This window comes from Brassica napus, chromosome C3 (assembly GCF_020379485.1).
Source record: "Brassica napus cultivar Da-Ae chromosome C3, Da-Ae, whole genome shotgun sequence".
NCBI lineage: Eukaryota > Viridiplantae > Streptophyta > Magnoliopsida > Brassicales > Brassicaceae > Brassica > Brassica napus.
Window position 1 is genome coordinate 10,491,533 of NC_063446.1, and position 18,524 is coordinate 10,510,056.

Here is an 18,524-nt window from a genome sequence, read left to right on the forward strand (position 1 = left end):
GGTACGTTAGTAATTTTGAAAGTTTTGGTATCTATCTATATATATATATATATATATATATATATATATATATATATATAAATATGTTTGATTCTCTTCTATGCTGTCATCTAGGATGTCACGTCAGAAAATCATGCGTTCTGAAGTTGACACATATTCAGATAAGTAAAACTCTGCGTTTCATTTAATCGAGTTATGTTTCGTTTGTTCACATGTTAATGGGCTTCTAAACATTTAATTGGTCCAACGGAGAGAGGTTGTCTTCCCCGATGGCGTGACCAAAAATTAAGGATCGTGTCCTCTTCGATCTACCCCAGCTATAGAGGAGATATGATGAATTGAGTGAATCAAATCGACGTGAAAAGCCTCTGTGCCAATTGCAATCTTCTGAAACGTTACGTAACAACCTTCATAAATGCTTCCATGATTTCTCATACATTGTATCTCGCTTTATCCTTTTTTTTTCCTAGCAATGAATCTCCACCTATAAAAAGGTAAAGCTTCATCTCTTAAAAATCATCCTCACAAATCCAATAGCATTATCGATATTTTCTCATTATAATAGTTAACTCCTCTGTTCGACTTGCTGATCGGAATTATGGGTTGTTCTTCCACCTCAGAGGTGAGGTTGCTCAGTTTCTGGGAAATTGACATGCTTTTTATTGATTCTAAGATATTTTGTTTTTAAAACATATCTTAGTATTGAAATAATTTGTCTTTACGAAGACGGTTGTATAATCTCAAAAAAAAAATTGAAAAATTGTATCCTAATGAGGGACTCTTTGATAACAACAAAATGTCTTTACGAAGTAAAAAATAGAAGGACATACATATCCCTCAGTTATGTCATCGATATGGTAAATGTGCTGAAGGAACCATGACAGAGGAAGATGTTGTCTTGAGAGAAAGTTCAAACAAAAAATATGGCATGAAAAAGTATAAAAGTTTCTCGTTTCCTAAATCTGAGGAACATGTCCTCATGAACCAAAGTGGGCATCAGAAGAGTTAAAAGTTTTTTTCTGGTTTCTTAATCCGAGATGTGCTATTTGTTTTGGTTTTTGGAACTGTAGAATGCTATATCTTATGTGGAGGGGAAAAAATAAATACTATGGAACTAAAGTAACTATAAATGTGTGGGAGCCAAAGATACAGCAGCAGTACGAGTTCACCTTCTCGCATATATGGCTTCTCAGTGACTTATTCAGAAAGAATCTTAACAGCATAGAAGCTGGTTGGCAGGTACACTCAGTTAACTTTTAGGGAGCGTGAATTTGATTTTCATTATCTTTTATGTATAATGATTTGTGTGTTTTATTACAGATTAGCCGAATTTATATGGTGACAAACTGACAACAATACAAAAGCTCTTTACTTACTGGACCGTAGGTTCTTTAGAAAAAAAAATATGTTAATGTTTTTAAAAATTTGAAGCTTCTTAAAATAAATATAGTATTATTTTTATAAACTTTATATTTCTACTATGTCAAATTGAAATAGAAATAATAAGAATATTTCTATTATTACATTTTCTTAATTATTTTTGTTAATATTGTATTATTTAACGATAGAGAATAATGAAAGTTGTTGTGATTTTAATTCAGATCAAAAATGTTTATTAACAATAACAATATGATCTCAGAATTATTTCCATTATTTTTTGTTTATAATATTATTTTCAATGCATAATAATTTTAAATGTTTCATAAGTTAATATAAATTCATGTAAAATAATTTTTATAATAACTTCTCGCCCGTAGGGCGGACCGATCCTAGTTTATAGAAATTTATGTGCGTATTTGAATTATTTCCAGTAATTTAGATAGAATAATATGGATGTTTAAAGGCTTATGAGGGGAAAATGGGATTTTAAATCCCCAACTATTTGAAATCGGCACTTTTAATACTCAACTATCTCTTGCCCAAATTTAATCCTAGAGTTATTGTTGATTGCGCAAAATTAGACATTAAAAAGTCAAACGTTAATTATTACATGAATTACGATTAGAAATGGGATTGGTTTGGCTTTTTAAAACCCATAAATTCTTAAAATCAACTATGTAAGATAATAGAGAAGATTTTCGAAAAGAAAAAAAAAGTTCCGGTGAGAATATAAAACTTTCGACACTGAAAATGGAGAACACAATTCCTTTCTTTAACAATAATATTCGCTTGTTCTCTTTTAGAATGCATCGATTTATGGGTTTATGAAAGCCAAACCGATTTTTTTTATTGTAATTCATGTTTCTGTTTAATAAATAATGTTTGACTTTTTCAAGTCCGATTTTACGCGCAGTCAACAATAAATTCATGATTAAATCTTAACAAGTGATAGTTGAGTATTAAAAGTACTGATTTCAAATAGTTGGAGATTTAATAGCCCATTTTTCCGGCTTATGAGAGTAAGTTTTTCTTTTGTCAACGATTGTAACTTAAGTTTACGAGAGCAAATTTATATGAATTATTTTTCTAAAATGTTTTAGTCACTCTACATGCACCCATGTCCGCACCTATCTATTCAAGTATTATCCTGAGTTATACTTGCATGTTTATTAAATTGTTTCTGTCAACGTTTTCATGTTTATTAGAATACATGACCTTTTACATCCTGTACCCTAATATTCTTCTTTTTTTTTTGTCAAGCACCCTAAACTTCTAATAAGTGATTTTCGTGTACAATATTAGCGTAAAATGGGTGTTTTTAGTTTTTTTTATTATTTTGGCTGGATTGGATTTAGATGGATGACCCGACATGAAACCAAACAACAAAACGTATAGTTTCAGTAGCTGGTCGAGGACTCGAGGGGAATGGACCAACTCGTTAATAATCAGTACGTAAGGTAATCAAGATTGGATTTTTGGAAAGGAAAAAAAAAAATTAATGGGGTGAGAGAGGCTCGAACTCTCGACCTCCGGATCACTCAGTAGCTATGAGACCGACGCGCTAGCCAACTGCGCCACCACCCCAATTGTTATTCGATATCATTCTTTTACTTGTATTATAGTTCTGAAAGGAGAAGGAAGTAACTAGCTTCTGTAACTATCAGACGACATCGAAGGTCAAAACAGACTTTAGCTGAACATTTTTTTTCAAAAAAAGCTGAACATTTCACACATATCCATTGAAATCTAAAGAAGTTGCTGGCAGCTGAAATTTCAATAATATCCTTATATCCAGATGCAACTGAAATTCGAGAAGAACAATATTATCCATTCATATAAGATTCCATCGACTAGAAGATTCCCCGTCAAATAAAAAAAAAGGATATACTAAAAACACCACCCGGTCAAGAAGAATACAAGACTCGAGCAAACATTGATTGTAATGCTTTATTCAAATAACTATAATAAACTGAAGAAAAAAGAAAAGGATCAGTATCTCTCCAAGACGAGAATAGAGTGCTGAGATGTAATATTTGAAGAATTGAAATGTGTGTTTGATGCTTGTACACATCAGTTATCTTTAACGAGCGTCCTTCGACAAAAAGCCTTGCGCTTCAACTTTCCTTGCATTGCGAAGTTCATCAACTCCATCTCCTCTCTCAAACACAGCCGCTGCACCCATCCCCGTCCCTGCCACATTTTTCCCAATCAACAATAACATTTTCAGACACCAATTTAGAGATCGTATGAGTAATGAGAGAGATGCATACCAATGCACATCGACACTACCCCAAAACGGCAGTCTTTTCCACGGCGTTTCATCTCGTGCAACAAAGTAGCAACGCAACGTGCTCCTATGAGACATTTAAACATGCATTAGTTGATCTTGGTCACTTAGCTATAGTTCTACTGAACCTTGCGTAGGACTAAATGTAGCAAACTTGAGGAAATGTGAGTTGGTTAGAGAGGAGACTGTGAAGGCAAACTTATAAGGATGCATCAGTAGATTGTTCTGGTTGAGAGCTTAGATGAGCTCATTAACCAAGTCTCTTTGGCTTGTTGAATTGAAATGAGAATACTAAATTTCATAGCTTTGTCCTTATATACCTGTAGCGCCCAAAGGATGTCCTATGGCCATTGCGCCACCGTTGACATTGATTTTCTCTGCGTCAAGTCCCAATTTGTTACGGCAATAAACAAACTGAGATGCAAATGCCTGAAACACACAAGGATTTACACAGACGATTATCATCAGAAGGTTTTTGGAAAAAGTATGTGGTAAGAAGATCCTGAGAGTGCTTGCTTATTTACCTCGTTGATCTCAAACAAGTCGATGTCATCTAGCTCTAAACCAGCTGCCTTAACTGCAGCTGGAATGGCAACTGCTGGACCGACACCCATGATTGCTGGATCAACACCAACTGCAGCAAATGTCCTGCAATTTTCCAACAATAGAAGAAAAAATTATGATCTCTTATCTGTGTAAATAGACAGACATCACCAATATGTGCCGACTTGTACGATTATAGGTTTTTTTTAGAAATTATCACCCACCTGAATACACCAAGAACGGGAAGTCCTTTTCGCGTAGCAACACTTCTCCTCATGAGGAGAACCGCCCCTGCACCATCACTTACTTGGCTGGAGTTTCCTGTTTGAGATAAGAGCAAACGAAGCAATGGATTCAAAAGTGCGATTAAAAAAAACTGTTTTCTCTACAATGAGATTCGTTTTGGGGAAAAGTACCAGCGGTTGTTGTGCCATCCTTCTTAAACACTGGCTTCAGCTTCCCGAGAGTAGCAAGGGTGGTGCTTGCTCGGATCCCATCATCAACAGAAACTGTAATGGGTGTCTCATCCCCTGTCTTTGGGTCAACAAGCTGAAACACAAAACACAATGAAGTTCAGTAAGTAAGGCACCAGTAGAAGTCTTAAATGTTAACAGTTGTTGAATAAAGGATCTGGAAAATACCTTGGTTTTAACTGGAATGATCTCATCCTTGAACTTACCAGCAGCAGTAGCAGCAGCTGCCTTCCTGTGCGAGTCAACCTAGCAATATGACTCGATAGCTTAGCATTCGGAGATCAAAATTAATGGGTTTATCTAAAAGTTCAGTGGCCTTACAGCAGCCTGATCTTGCTCCTGCCTTGAGACACCAAAGCGGTGTGCTACATTTTCGGAAGTAACACCCATAGGGAGAAGACAATTCTGTGCTTGCTCAAACTTCTTCACCTGCAATACCACAATACGTTTTATAGTGACCTATAAACTAAACAGAGCCAGTTGAGAATCCATAGAAGAGAGGACAAAGAGACAGTACCGCTGGGTTGACTGACCCTTCCCATGCCATTGGGTTGGTAGTCATGGACTCCAATCCAGCCCCAATACCTGAATCCAACACCATCGTCAGCTATACGAGAAGAAAGACATCAGTTAATGTAATCAAAGAGAGGTTAGTCTCTAACCAATATCATAAAATCCAGCTTTGATGGCAGCGGCAACGTCAGCAACAGCCTGAAGCCCAGAGGAGCACTGTCTATTCACGGTCCTCACCGCCACGGTTTCTGCACCAAAGGACATAACAACATGAGCACACAGCAAACAGACACAAAGATTCGCATCGCTGTATATATTAAAAACATACCAGGGAAACCAGCATAGAAAGCAGACATCCTGCATTCGCTGGCTCTCTGAGAACCAGGTGCCAAAACAGTACCAACAACAATGTCACCAACTTCACTTGGGTCTAGATTTGTCTTCTCTATCAAAGCCTGCACCAAGAAGATAATACCATAAACAAAAAGAAGTGGGAAGTAAATGAATAAATAAAAAAGAGATAGCAGACAGACCCTCAAAACAGGTGCAAGAAGATCATCAGGGTAAGTATCCTTGAAGTTGCCACGTTTGGACTTGCAAAGTGCAGTCCTATGTGCCCTGCAATGGATCAAAATGGGGTGAGTTTCATCACAATAAGCATACAGAGTGATTCTTGACAAAACAAAGACCAAAAAGAGCAAAAGCATAAAGGAATGGACTTTACGCGACAATGACAACATCATCTCCATAGAGAGAGGTCCTTTGATAAGCAGCACTGTCCCCAGCCAAGCAAGCAGAAGCCTGATACGTTGGAAAGATACACGTTAAAGCAATGATTCGAGGATAAGTACTAGTCGAGATAAGCTTTGACTTTTTCGTAAAAGAGATGAATGAAAATGGTGAAAATAAAGCACATCATCACAACACTGATGATTCAACCCAATCGAACAAAGAACCAAACAAAGAAAACGAAGATATCTCTATCTATCTATCTCAATCAAATAAACCAAAACACAACCCAAGTCTTCAACGAAATTAAAATCCAAAATTCAGTAAAAGTAATCAAGATCGAGAACAATCCGGAAAACGAGAAGCCTAGAGATCGAGATGATCCAGAGAGAGGGAGAAAGCTTACAGAGAGAGAGCCCTCGAAACTGTGGGAGGAAGAAGAAGAAGGACGGAGATGTTCAAGAAGAACTCTTTGTCTCTCGATAGCTTTCTCCATTTTTATCCCGATTCAAACTCGGATCTGTTTTTCAGGGAAAGGATTATTTGTTTGTAAACTACACGAAACTACACAGTCGTCGGGTTTGATCCATTTATAAGCAACGATAGATAGCTCACCGCTTTGGCCGTTATTAAATCTAAATTAAGAAAATCAAATAATCATTTAATATATATTTATTTTCTTAATGTGGCGCATAATCAGATTTGTGCTCAAGTTCTTATAGTATAGTTTATTTCAAAATCAAACAGTTTAGTCTTTGTCCTTAAGGTTTAATCTAAATCTACCAGTGACCTAACGATATGTCTGGTTGGTTGGTTGGTTTAGTATGTCGAATAAGAAAAAAAGATTTGATGATCAAGTGAGAAAAAGACAATAAGATGAAGAAGATTGCGCTGTGACGTGTGCCCCCCGCCCGTTTGGGGCCTTGAATTGCGTGCCGTGTATTCATTTTTCATCTTCTGGATATCACTCGTTTTAAATTTTATACGATGACCCCCAACCTTTTCGGCATACTTTATCTACGCCTCGAACTTCTTATGGAGTAGTATGCTCCCTTTTTCCTTATTAGTGTTATCACCGATGAAAACAAAACACCTCAGATTTCGATAACTAGTAGTATTAGACAAGTATCTGAATGTTGAATTTTTTACTCTATGAGACACTTTTCGTCTTATTATGTATTACACTTTTAGACACTTTTAGACACCGATGAAAACAAAACACCTCCACTGGCTAGACACATTATGCCTATCGAATGTCTTTCATACCCCCAATTTTGACCAGACCAAACTAACCTAACCAGAGACGACTAACCATGATTATATTCTCTCTTCTCTACTCTCTACTCTCTCCTCTCTCATCTCTCTTCTCTCCTTCAAAACGCAGATCCACTTTCTATTTCACAAATTCTCAACCCTAATTTCATATCTCTCTCCAATTCTGATTTCAAATCTCAAATCTACTTTTACTTTTCCAAATCCCCTAATTCTAATTTCAAACTCTCTCCTTCTTCCTAACTCAACATTTTTCTGGAAAATTTTGTTTTTCTCTCTGTTTTTTTTACTTTCTCAATAATAATATCACAAACCTCAGAAATTCATAGGTCTTTCTCTCGGTAATTTTTAAGAGCTTGTTTCTTTGACCAAACCAACTCTACCTCCCAATCTATCTCTGAGCTCGATCCCTTGCGCTCACTACGACATAGAAACGTCAAGTTAGCACCAGGTTTGTCTTTAATCCTCAATGTTTTCCTTTGATTTTGATTTGTAGAAGATGAGTTGATGACGACATCTTTTTGGTACCATAAGACACAAAGTTTTGGTATGAAAACTATTTCATAATTGCTTGTTCTGTGTCAGTGAAAAGGAGATGTGGAGGAGCAAGGGGAAGAATAAGACAAGAAAGTTGTGTTTGAATGTGTGACGACGGCACCTCTCTACTTCAGCGGAGGACGACTGAACCTGTGCGACGACAAACGAAGAGTAGGGCTGGAATCGGAGAAGTTCATGTAGCTGATGATGTCAACGAGTTTGATCTGCTGCTAGTTGGTGATTTGGGTCATGCTAGAGAGTGAGAGCAACAATGGTGAATTTTCAGGTTTTTTAATTGTGGTCCCTCACGTTTTGGTTATTCACGCTTTCACCCAATATTTTTAAAATGTACAAAACATTTTCTTGATTTAGATGAGATAAACACATCCACATCCGCACCTCACATTTTGGTCTGAGTCATTGTCTCCAGACCTTTGGTTTCTCTTTCAAGTAATGAAAACACTTTTGTCTACAAATTTTTATCTACATATGTCGTCCACATCCACATATTTAGTTCATGTCCATGTCGACATATTTTTTTGTAAACGTTGATATATATACATATATGATATATATAAAATGATGTCAAAAACAGAAAATTATATATAAAAATTATTGTAATAGTATATTTATTTTATAACTCTTAAAAAATTGAAATAAAATCAATTGAAAACATTAGGTGGTATAAACAATAATAAAATAAATAACCAATCATTTCTTTTTTTAAAAAGATCTCATCCACTAACACAGACATTAAAATACAATTGAAAACATTAGATGTGTCCATGTCCACATTTTTTTTATATACACGATTATTTTTTGTTGATATGATTTTTTCATATTTAGATTGCAAAAATATACTAAATATAAAATTGAAATGTTGATACTGGAGCTACAAGGTAAAAAAATTTGTTTCGTTTAAAAAAGTAAGCAAAAACCGTAAAAATAAAACAATCTTGCTTTTTTTATAGCTTTTTTTTCTTGAGAATGAAATCTTTTAAAATTGCATCGTTGTTTCAGTGACCAGGAAATATGAACAATCTTGGTGAGATATATTCATGGCTAAAACACTCACATTACAATTACTACTTGGTAAAAATTATAATTTGGTAAAAATTTATACAAATTAACATAAATAAGATTTTGTTTCCAAAAAATTAGATTTATAAGTTTCATATTTATTAATTTCTTTTTACTTAAAAAAATATATTTATAGTTTACAAAAAAAAATTACACTACTATATTAAAAAAAATTATGGGACCCCTCCAGCAATAGGCCCTGTGGGTGGGTGCATTGCTGGCCCCTAGTTTTCAGCCGACCCTGGGGTAAACCCATCTAATTTTAGTCTGCCTCTGGTTTCATTACGGCTTTACGTCATGCTTTTAATTCTTCATGGTGTTGATTTTAAAAAGAAAAAAAAAAGAAGGAAGTCGGAGAAGAAATATGTGGTCTCATACTACAAAGAGGGCTACGTATGATTGATGACACTACGTGAACTATGAGCATGGATCTTTGATGGTCCGTTCATATTCGCATGTGTAGCTTTCGGGAGCGTATTAAGAGATCTCGGTGATTACGACATCGCTTAAAATATATTTCCATGTAACTATTAGCATTAATTTATATGTTAGATTTTCCATTCTTTTATGTAAAAAAAATTGCTAGACAAGTTGTATATTTGTATAAATAAGTCTATTGGCTAAGTTAATAAGATAAAAGAAACTATTATACGTCTTAGATTTCTTTTCTCCGACGCTGTGATCAGCGGCGGTGTCAAAGAAATACAGCTAGGACAGAAACAAATTCTTTGGTGTTCTAATTAAAAGTAGTCGCAACGGACAATCGGAGGCATGAAAACGGGGTTGCCGCTGCCGCTGAAATTTTCAGCGTCGTATTTGCTGGGTTGAAGTTGACGTTGCGGCTGAATAAATAGATCCGTGTTGCTTTGTTTGTACAGCATCTGCCGCCAATCCGGCGTTTATAAAACGAACAGCACTAACATGTCAACAACCCAGACACCTATTGGGCTTTCTTGTACCCATCTACTAAGCTGATTGCTTCACTAACACTGGACTTGGGCCTCCTCATGTTTTTGAAACATTGCTAAATTTCACTATAAGTAGATAATTTCTATTTGTATGCTTTTGCCACATTTAAAAATTGGGGGTGATTGGTAGTTGTTGTAGATGCTGTCCATAGCCCTATTTATTTCTATAGCACCAAATTCAGAGCAATCAAACTTTAGCTTTTTTTTTTGAAACCACAGCTCTTAAAATAACCTACAGCTGTACAAATGCTCTGCAGAGCTAAATATCCAAAGCAATTTTTTAGTGCTTTCCATAAAATTCTACGGTAATAAAATGTAAAGCCACAGCAAAAAGTCTACAGCAAAAATTTTAAAGTTACAGCCATTACCAATCAGACCCATAAACGCACCAAATTAAGTAAAAAACGGTCATATCAATTTAGTTTTCCATTTTATTTTAATCATTTCCTTATTACACCCCGTTATAATGAAAGTTATATCAATAGCTGATCATTTCCTTATTACATCAAATCATATCTACTAAAAAAGGTTTAGCTTAGTGATTATATAGATTTGTATTTCTTTTTGGCAACTCGAATTATGTTAGATAAGAAAATCCTTCAGAAGATAAAGGCATCTCGTATTGGACATATACAACACCCAGTTTAGGGTAAACATATACTTATCTTAATGTGATATTTAAATTGAATAATTCATACATATAAGCTCCATTACTATGTAACATAAAATAGTATACACATATTTTAACACTCCCACACACACAAATCATATATATCCATACATCCATATTCCAGCTCGTGTTTCTTTTCCATCTCTTTGGGTCTTTTTTTTACCGGAGATGTGTAGTATGCTAACCTAAGAAATGTAACAACATTTTTGCTTTTGTTAATAGAATTTAACTTTTATCAATAAAAAGTGAAAAAAGGGTAGAATCGACATTGAGTTACAAATCACACAAAAATATTAATTACATCTTGATAATATTCTAACACTAATTATTTTCCATATGTATGGTAGTAATCGATTGTGTTTCCCTTATATGTTCATTAGACTTTCAATGTCATAAATATTCTTATCTTGTTACCCTATAAATAAAGAAGCTCAAACGCTTGGCTTTGCCTCATCTAAACCAAAAGTTGAAAAAAAAGAAGTGAAATCGATCGAGATGGCGTCTAGGTTTCTGATCTTGTGTGTCTCGTCTCTCTTCTTATTCTCCCTCGCCGTCTCAAGTGCCCCCATTAATGAATATTACAAAGGAGATAAGGTCTTCGACGTCAGAAACTACGGTGCTAGTGGCGACGGCAAAAGAGATAACGCCATAGCGATCACAAAGGCCTGGAACGAGGCTTGTCAATGGAGTGGTGGAAGCTCAACGGTCTATATACCTCTCGGAACATTCTATCTCAGTCAAATAACTCTCTCTGGTCCTTGTAAAAGTTATATCACTTTTATAATCAGCGGAACCTTGTCGGCTCCAAGGGATCCTAACCTCATCAAACAAGAAGAATGGATCGAGTTCCGGTACGTAGACAATCTCACCGTTACGGGAGGAGGGTTACTTGATGGTCAAGGATCTTACTCATGGTCCCTCAATGATTGCGACAAAAACCCTAAGTGTCGTACACTAGCTATCAACATAGGGTTTGCGTTCGTTAGATACTCGAGGATCAACGGTCTGAGATCTATCAACAGCAAAATGGGTCACTTCAACTTATTCTCGGTCGAGGATTTTAACATTACAGGCGTGACCATCACGGCTCCTGGAGATAGCCCTAATACCGACGGTATCAAGATTGGTAAATCCAAGGATATGCATATTTACAACGTCACCATAGCAACCGGTGACGACTGCATCGCAATACTTGACGGAATTACCAACTTGGATATCTCTAATGTCAGGTATATTAATTCGCCTTAATTATAGTTTAGACTCAAATTTGACTAGCGGAAATATAGCAAACTTCTTAACAAAATCTATGTAAAGTTACATATACCATAAGATATATGAGAATATTCTGATTGTTTTTTTGGTTAATCAATAAGTTCTTTTTTAGTTGTTTCGGTCTACAATGTTTCTATGTGAATTCAATATATAGTTTAAGCTAAAATTGATTAGCTTAAATTTAGCAAACCTTTTAACAAAAAAATATTAAAAGTTGTGTTACGTCAACCATAGGATATATTATATTCTTCGATTTTACCTTTCTTTTTGGTTAACCATGAAATTATTTTTATTTTCTTTTGTCTATGTGGATTCAATTTACTGATCTTATGATATATTCCTAGGTGCGGACCAGGGCACGGGATTAGTGTCGGAAGCCTTGGCCGGTATAAAGATGAGAAGAACGTCGAGGGCTTGACCGTGAGAAACTCGGTTTTCAACGGTACAACCGACGGTTTACGGATCAAAACATATGCTAGGTCTGTCTCGGAAATTTCGGTCTCGAACTTCGTGTACGACAATATCCAAATGCTCAATGTCGGAAATCCTATCGTCATCGATCAACAGTATTGTCCTCATGGACAATGCGATAGTCCTGGAAAGTATAATTCTCATGTTCAGATCAGAAACGTGAAGTACAACAAAATCTGGGGAACTTCGACGAGCCAAGCGGCTTTGAACATGCAGTGTAGTAAAACGTTTCCTTGTCAAGACGTTGAGCTGTCAAATATCAACTTGATGTACAATGGGAGGGATGGCTTGGCGACGGCTTTGTGTGAGAACGTTGGTGGTTCGGTTCGTGGCACGATTGTGCCTTCTGGTTGTCGGATTTGATGATTCAAGATTAAGCATCTGTTTGTTTTGGATATTTTTAGTAAGATCATAGGACTAGTGTTTTAGTTGGTTGTCCTCGATGCAATAATGAAGCTAAGATACAACCTAATAAAACATCCAAATATATTTATAAATTTGGGATGTGAAAGGTGTCTGCAGTTTCTTGTATCATTCTAGAATAAGGAAAAAAGAGCTGGTCTAATTTTGATCTTGACCGACCTTTTTTCATATATAGACTTTTTTTTTTTATATTTTCTATATTATTATTATTTTAATATTACAAAAATCTTTTAATTATTTGTCTATTATTAATTTATTATCATCATTCGTCTACTACAAAATTCCAAAACAAACAGATGCATCGTTTTCCTAGACGAATGATTAAGGAATTTTGTGTAGACGAAAGATTATTTGACAACGATGCAACTTTCAAAATTATTTATTACTAGAATAAGTAATACTAATACACACGGATGAGAGGATTACGATACACTTAACATAGTTTGACTAGGAATAAAACTTTTCCTATTCCTAGTTGGAAAAGGAAGTTTAATTAAAATTTAAAACCATTACATAAACCTTTACAACTCGTCTGAGGTAAAAGTCTCAAATCTCAATGTCGAACAATGTCAAGTGGTCGGAGCTTAACGCTGACGTTCTCCAATCAATCCTTGAACGTTTGAGCATCATTAATTATCTAAAAGCTCGATCCGTTTGCAAGAATTGGCACGTAGTTTGCAAACAAATTTCTTCAATACAAGACAAGTTTCCATGGATAATAATCTTCCCTCGTAGAAGACCAAAGAGCTCTACATGTCAAGTGTTCAATCCCCAAGATGGTAAACTTTACACACTGAGAAACCTTGGCAATGACTTCTCCACACACCAGTGTATAGCAACTTCTGGAAGCTGGCTTTTAATGTTAGACCTACGATCAAATCTATACGTTTTGAATGTTTTCACACGTGAGAGAATCGATCTACCACCATTAGAGTCACACCAAGGGAGGCTACAAGTTAATAGATTACAAAACAACACATTCACCTTCATGATCAATCAATCATCAGCACCGGCAAGAAACGTTCTAAACCGGACAAAAGCGGTTTTATGGGTCGACGAGAAAACCAAAGGTTACTTAGTCGTCTGGTCGATAGGTCTATCTTATATAATGTATACTAAGAATGGATTCGATTTCTGGAGAGAGATACCTACAAAAGAAGGTCCTGAGAATCTTCATGGATGTCAAGATATTGTCTACAAAGACAACAATCTTTACATTTTGACAGGTCTAAACCGAATCAGAATCTTGGATTACTCTCAAGAACTCCCTAGAGCGTTACTAGACAACGTTGATGATGATCCGTTTAGGGATGATCAAAGACGGCGAGGTAAGATCGGTGTTACCGTCTCTGGAGAGGTTTTGATGGTTAAGAACCGGTTAAAGCAGGTTTTCAACATTTTAAAGATGAATTCAGATGGGACAAGTTGGGATGAGGTGGAGTCATTAGGGGAAGAGTCTTGGATCACTGATCTTGGTGTGACTGTACCAGGAGTTGATGGGAGTAGACCAAACTCGATTTATTACAGAGATAGGTCTCTTTATTGTGGAGATCTTTCGGTTCAAGTGTTGGAGATGATCCTAGAGGTTGACAAGAATGGTCACGCGAGATGGTTTATTCCTAGTCTTCGTGAGTTGTAATTAGATCAAATTATGTTTTGTGTTGCTTTTTTCGAATTATTTTTGAAACTAAACGCTCTTCGAAACGCTCTAATATTTTAAAAATATTCAGTTTGCAAGTGTTGCAACTTGCAAGCATTCCTAAAGAAAACTGTGCCGAGGAAAGCGGATAGTCCCTGATATACACTTTGAAACGCTCCCCAGTCGTTAAAAATATTCAATTTTACCTTGTCGAAATTTTGAGATCGTATTCCTCAGTTGGTAACACTCATTTTCTTGAGCTCTACGGCACCAAGTTTGTTGTTATTTAGGAAGAGTTCAGGTTCTCAAAGACAACTGTTTTGTGGATAAACGAGAGAAAGGAGATTTCATCGTCGCTTGGGTTGTCAAACAAGTATAAATCTTCAAACTGTAGTGATGGTGATAGAAATGGAGTTTTACATGCAGATAATGTGAAGACATGGCTTTATGTCCATACCTTGTCTTTACCTCTGATCAGTGACGGAGACAAAACTTTTCATCCCGAAAACAGAAAAAATATAAAAAAACATAGTTATAAACGATCAGAATACTACAAAGGACAAAGGTACTCTACAATCATTCATAGCAAAACCTTTTAATCATAATGAACCATTCGTTACATTTTCAAAAAAAAATTCAATAGAAAAATAAGATAGTTATTTCAAAACTGATCACCAATGCTATTTGGTAATATTGTCTAGACAATCTTTATTCATAAAAGATATATCTCAACAGTTAGCAACATGCAAAGTCAAAAATAATGTTTCTTGATTTATATCATCATCCACGATGGATCCCCGAGATGCTTCAAATCAACAAACATTTTATATTATCGTACATTGTCAATATAAAGTCAAGTTACTAGTTAAGTGATATGCTCTCCACCAAACTAAAATCCTCGTGATAGAATTTAGACAGTTTCGATAACTTTTCTGTATCAGAATCACATAATGAATCTAATCTACAGAACTTAAATTTGATGTGCAAACGAGTATAAAAACAAGTTGACTTGTTAATTAATGCAAGTTGGTAATGTTGGTCTCTTTGTGTGGCTTCTTTGGATCGTGCTTTACAAAAAGATGCTACAACCATCTTCTATGAATTTTGTAGTTGTCACTTAGTATATTCTACTAATAAGACAATATTTATAGAATTCTCATGATGATTCTTTTGGTAACATATGTAATGAATCAATTCTTTTGAAGTTTTTTTTTACATGCGTATTATATATCTGAAATCGGGAAGCTATATGACTTAAGTAAAATTCTCCGAGTTGTGAAAACGTATTTATCTGTTCTAAGAACATCATTATCCCAACACCCCTTAAAGGGTCTCTTAATTAATTTTTAATAATTTTTAAAGTGTAAAAGTGGGCAATGGAATGTATGCGGAATTTGCGGCAGAGTTTGAATCATTTTCACCTCTCCATGCAGAGTTTGAATCACTAATCTGGGCAATGGAATGTATGCGGAATTTGCGGCAGTTTCGGGTCACATTTGCAACAGATTGTTCTCAATTGGTGAAGATGGTTTCGGAACCAGAAGAATGGCCAGCGTTTGCAAACTACTTGACAGATATAAAGACCCTTAGTACTGGATTTCAGAGCTCGGAGATCATCTATGTACCAAGAACGCAGAACACACAGGCGGACAAACTAGCACGTAGTGCAAGAATTCAACCGTCGTTCGTCGTTCACATGGATGCAGAGCTACCCTCTTGGTTAACAGAGTCTATATGAATCTGTTTTCTTTATTGATGTCAAAAAAAAAAAAAAAAAAAAGTGTAAAAGTGAGTTAAGAGACTTAGAAAAAAATTTAAACATTTAAGTGGTTTATTGCAAGTCTCTTAATTATGGGCTCTTAAAAAAAAGTATAAAACACTTTCATTACAACAAACTTTACCACAATGCAAAATCAAAAAACTTCAATGATATTGAACTAGCCGGTAGCTCTTGGTTTCTATGTGGAAAAGGAAGCGATGAAAGCGTGTACTGGAGCAGTGTCCAGATGAGTACGGCAAAGGCAACTATTAAACCGATCCGGGGAAATGTCAGTCCCTTCCTCGCGGAGATTGAAAGAACGTAGCAGACAACTGGAAGCCATTCCTGATACTCTTCCCCAAGATGACCAACCTGATCAGAAACAAACAAAAAAAAAATCATTTTCATCAATAAAAGGGTTACTTTTTCCTGTCAATCTAACATGAAGTACACTCGAAACGAAAATGATATCTTAAGGAACAAATCAAATGTCCTTAAATATCTACTGAACTGGAGAATATAGCATAGCAGATTTAGAAGAACAAAGCTTTCAAGAAACTAATTATCAATCACCATAACTTAAAGCGTGACCCGATGGAGGAAATTTGGTTTAACTTGATGTTTCTCCTAAAGGAACATCACCGTGGAAGGATCGTAGAGCTCGTACATGGTGTTGCAGTCTGGAACCTATGGTTTGAAAGTGGTGGTGATTGGTTCAGTAATAACCAACCACATCCACAAGATCTCCAGATGCAGCAGCTGGAAGGGTTTGGGAGTCCGTAAGGATGAGACTGGGGTTGAGGTTTCAGGGCTCAACTATCGGTGATGTCCAGCAGATATATCACTGCAAAGTTCTTGATTGTCTCAGCAACAGATGCAAGCACCGGCCAATTCGAAATTGACGTACCACAGATCGAATCAAACAGAATCAAAATTCAAGATCTAATAAAGTTAAAAAAAAGAGGAAGAAACGATTCGGCCCATTAATATATTTCGGCCCATTAATATATTTCGGAACCAAACCCTAAATTCCCATTTCATCTCACTACGAAATAAGCATCAAACTGAAGAGACGACGACAATGTCTAGAGCTCGGTATGATTGGTCCAAACTTTGCACCGATCTTCTGCGATCGATCCTCGAAAGCTTACACCCTAAAGATTTTCATAGGGCAAGAACTGTCTGCTCAAGCTGGTACTCTGTCTCCACAACATGTATACGACCTCTCTATCCATGGCGAATCCTATTCCGTAAGTCTTCTACTCTGTTATTCGATCCCGAACAAGACAAAACTATCGAAACCGAACACCCGGGAACCGACTTCTCGAAACACTGTCTCATCGCTAGTTGCAGCAACTGGCTCTTGATCATTGATCCTCGTCTAGATTTGTATCTTTTGAATGTGTTCACTTGCGAAAGGATCAATCTTCCATCGATGGAGTCATTGCTTCTACGTAACGCTAGCTTTTATGGTAACACAACCTCTTCGAATATATCTGCTTGTCTTTCGATGAACGAGAGAACAAGGGATTATGTTGTAGCCTGGAGTTACAAAGAACACTACTTGTTCTCGTACAAGAAAGGAGATGATTCCTGGTGTGAGCATAAAGGCACACGGTGTAAGTCCTTGGCGTATAAGAACAACAAGCTTTACGTGTATACATCTGATGATTACGTCAAGATTCTTGGTTTATCTGGAGATTCCCCTAATGAGATCGTGGAAGGGAACCCTTATCGTAATCATAGGTTTCGCTTTGTTTTGCAACCTGGGGAACATGTGTGGAAGAAGAAAGTAGCGATTACCAACTCCGGAGAGGTTTTGATTGTTCTGAGCTTAAGAGGGTTACATGAGCAACGTTTGTTTTGCATCTTTAAGATGAATGTCGAAAGTGGTAACTGGGAAAGAGTTGATTCTCTTGGTGGTGAGATGTTGATGTTTGGTTATGGAGTCACAATAAGATCTCCGATCAAAGAGATTGACGGTCAGGGAATCAAGAGTGACTCAATCTGTTTCATTGATTATGATCTTTGGCCTGCTGCAGGTTATTTTCGTCCCAACAGACAAATTTATTGCGGTATTTTCGATCTTGCGTCGAGTACAATCACATGGCCTAAAATATCAGATGCTTCAGTCTTGAAGAGCTTCTGGTTTGTTCCGGGATATGCTTAAGTCTTGGTCTGAAGAATGGTTTCAACTTACGGTCTAGTCTTTAAAAAGACTCAGCAGCTAAACAATGGGCTTCTCTTTTGTCTCGCTACTTTGTGGGTTTGATTCTAGGTACGAGTTTGTTCAAGCACTTTGATGCTTGTAGACTTTTATTGAATCGTTTTTATATTTGATGCAAGTTTCATCAACAATGTGTTGTTTAACCTTTTTCAAACAATGTGTCGTTTTTATATTTGCGGGTTTATCATTTGTTTATGTAAGAAAAACATGCGGCTTAGTCATTGGTTGCAAGAAAACTTTTCATTTTATTGTTTTTCAAAACCTTGAACTTTTGAAAAAGG

The 18,524-nt window shown here is 36.1% G+C and overlaps 4 protein-coding genes and 1 non-coding gene across 5 annotated transcripts; 3 read left to right on the top strand and 2 right to left on the bottom strand.

The window, feature by feature from the left end:
* Positions 1–2,879: 2,879 nt before the first annotated feature.
* On the bottom strand, positions 2,880–2,964 carry TRNAM-CAU. Its single transcript is given in 2 exon segments — positions 2,880–2,915; positions 2,927–2,964. It is a non-coding gene; the product is annotated as a tRNA-Met (tRNA).
* A 223-nt stretch (positions 2,965–3,187) lies between these two features.
* Positions 3,188–6,593, bottom strand: LOC106388024 (3-ketoacyl-CoA thiolase 2, peroxisomal). The gene is made up of 14 exons (XM_013827992.3): positions 6,332–6,593; positions 5,921–5,997; positions 5,730–5,814; positions 5,525–5,651; positions 5,346–5,444; positions 5,201–5,268; positions 5,005–5,112; positions 4,852–4,929; positions 4,627–4,759; positions 4,435–4,531; positions 4,192–4,315; positions 3,988–4,096; positions 3,651–3,734; positions 3,188–3,570 (listed from the first exon to the last, which is right to left on the bottom strand). The coding sequence occupies exons 1-14, from the start codon at positions 6,419–6,421 to the stop codon at positions 3,461–3,463; spliced, it is 1,389 nt and encodes a 462-aa protein (XP_013683446.1). The 5' UTR covers positions 6,422–6,593; the 3' UTR covers positions 3,188–3,460.
* A 2,543-nt stretch (positions 6,594–9,136) lies between these two features.
* LOC106386695 (exopolygalacturonase) lies at positions 9,137–12,561 on the top strand. The gene is made up of 2 exons (XM_013826505.3): positions 9,137–11,681; positions 12,069–12,561. The coding sequence occupies exons 1-2, from the start codon at positions 10,948–10,950 to the stop codon at positions 12,556–12,558; spliced, it is 1,224 nt and encodes a 407-aa protein (XP_013681959.1). The 5' UTR covers positions 9,137–10,947; the 3' UTR covers positions 12,559–12,561.
* Positions 12,562–13,159: 598 nt separating this feature from the next.
* Positions 13,160–14,386, top strand: LOC106388146 (putative F-box protein At4g22180). Its single transcript, XM_013828151.3, has one exon. It carries the CDS (start codon positions 13,175–13,177, stop codon positions 14,255–14,257), a length of 1,083 nt encoding a protein of 360 aa, XP_013683605.1. The 5' UTR covers positions 13,160–13,174; the 3' UTR covers positions 14,258–14,386.
* Positions 14,387–17,056: 2,670 nt separating this feature from the next.
* Positions 17,057–18,496, top strand: LOC106388025 (putative F-box protein At2g33200). Its single transcript, XM_022699001.2, has one exon. The coding sequence runs from the start codon at positions 17,098–17,100 to the stop codon at positions 18,184–18,186; it is 1,089 nt and encodes a 362-aa protein (XP_022554722.1). The 5' UTR covers positions 17,057–17,097; the 3' UTR covers positions 18,187–18,496.
* The last annotated feature ends 28 nt before the right edge of the window (positions 18,497–18,524 follow it).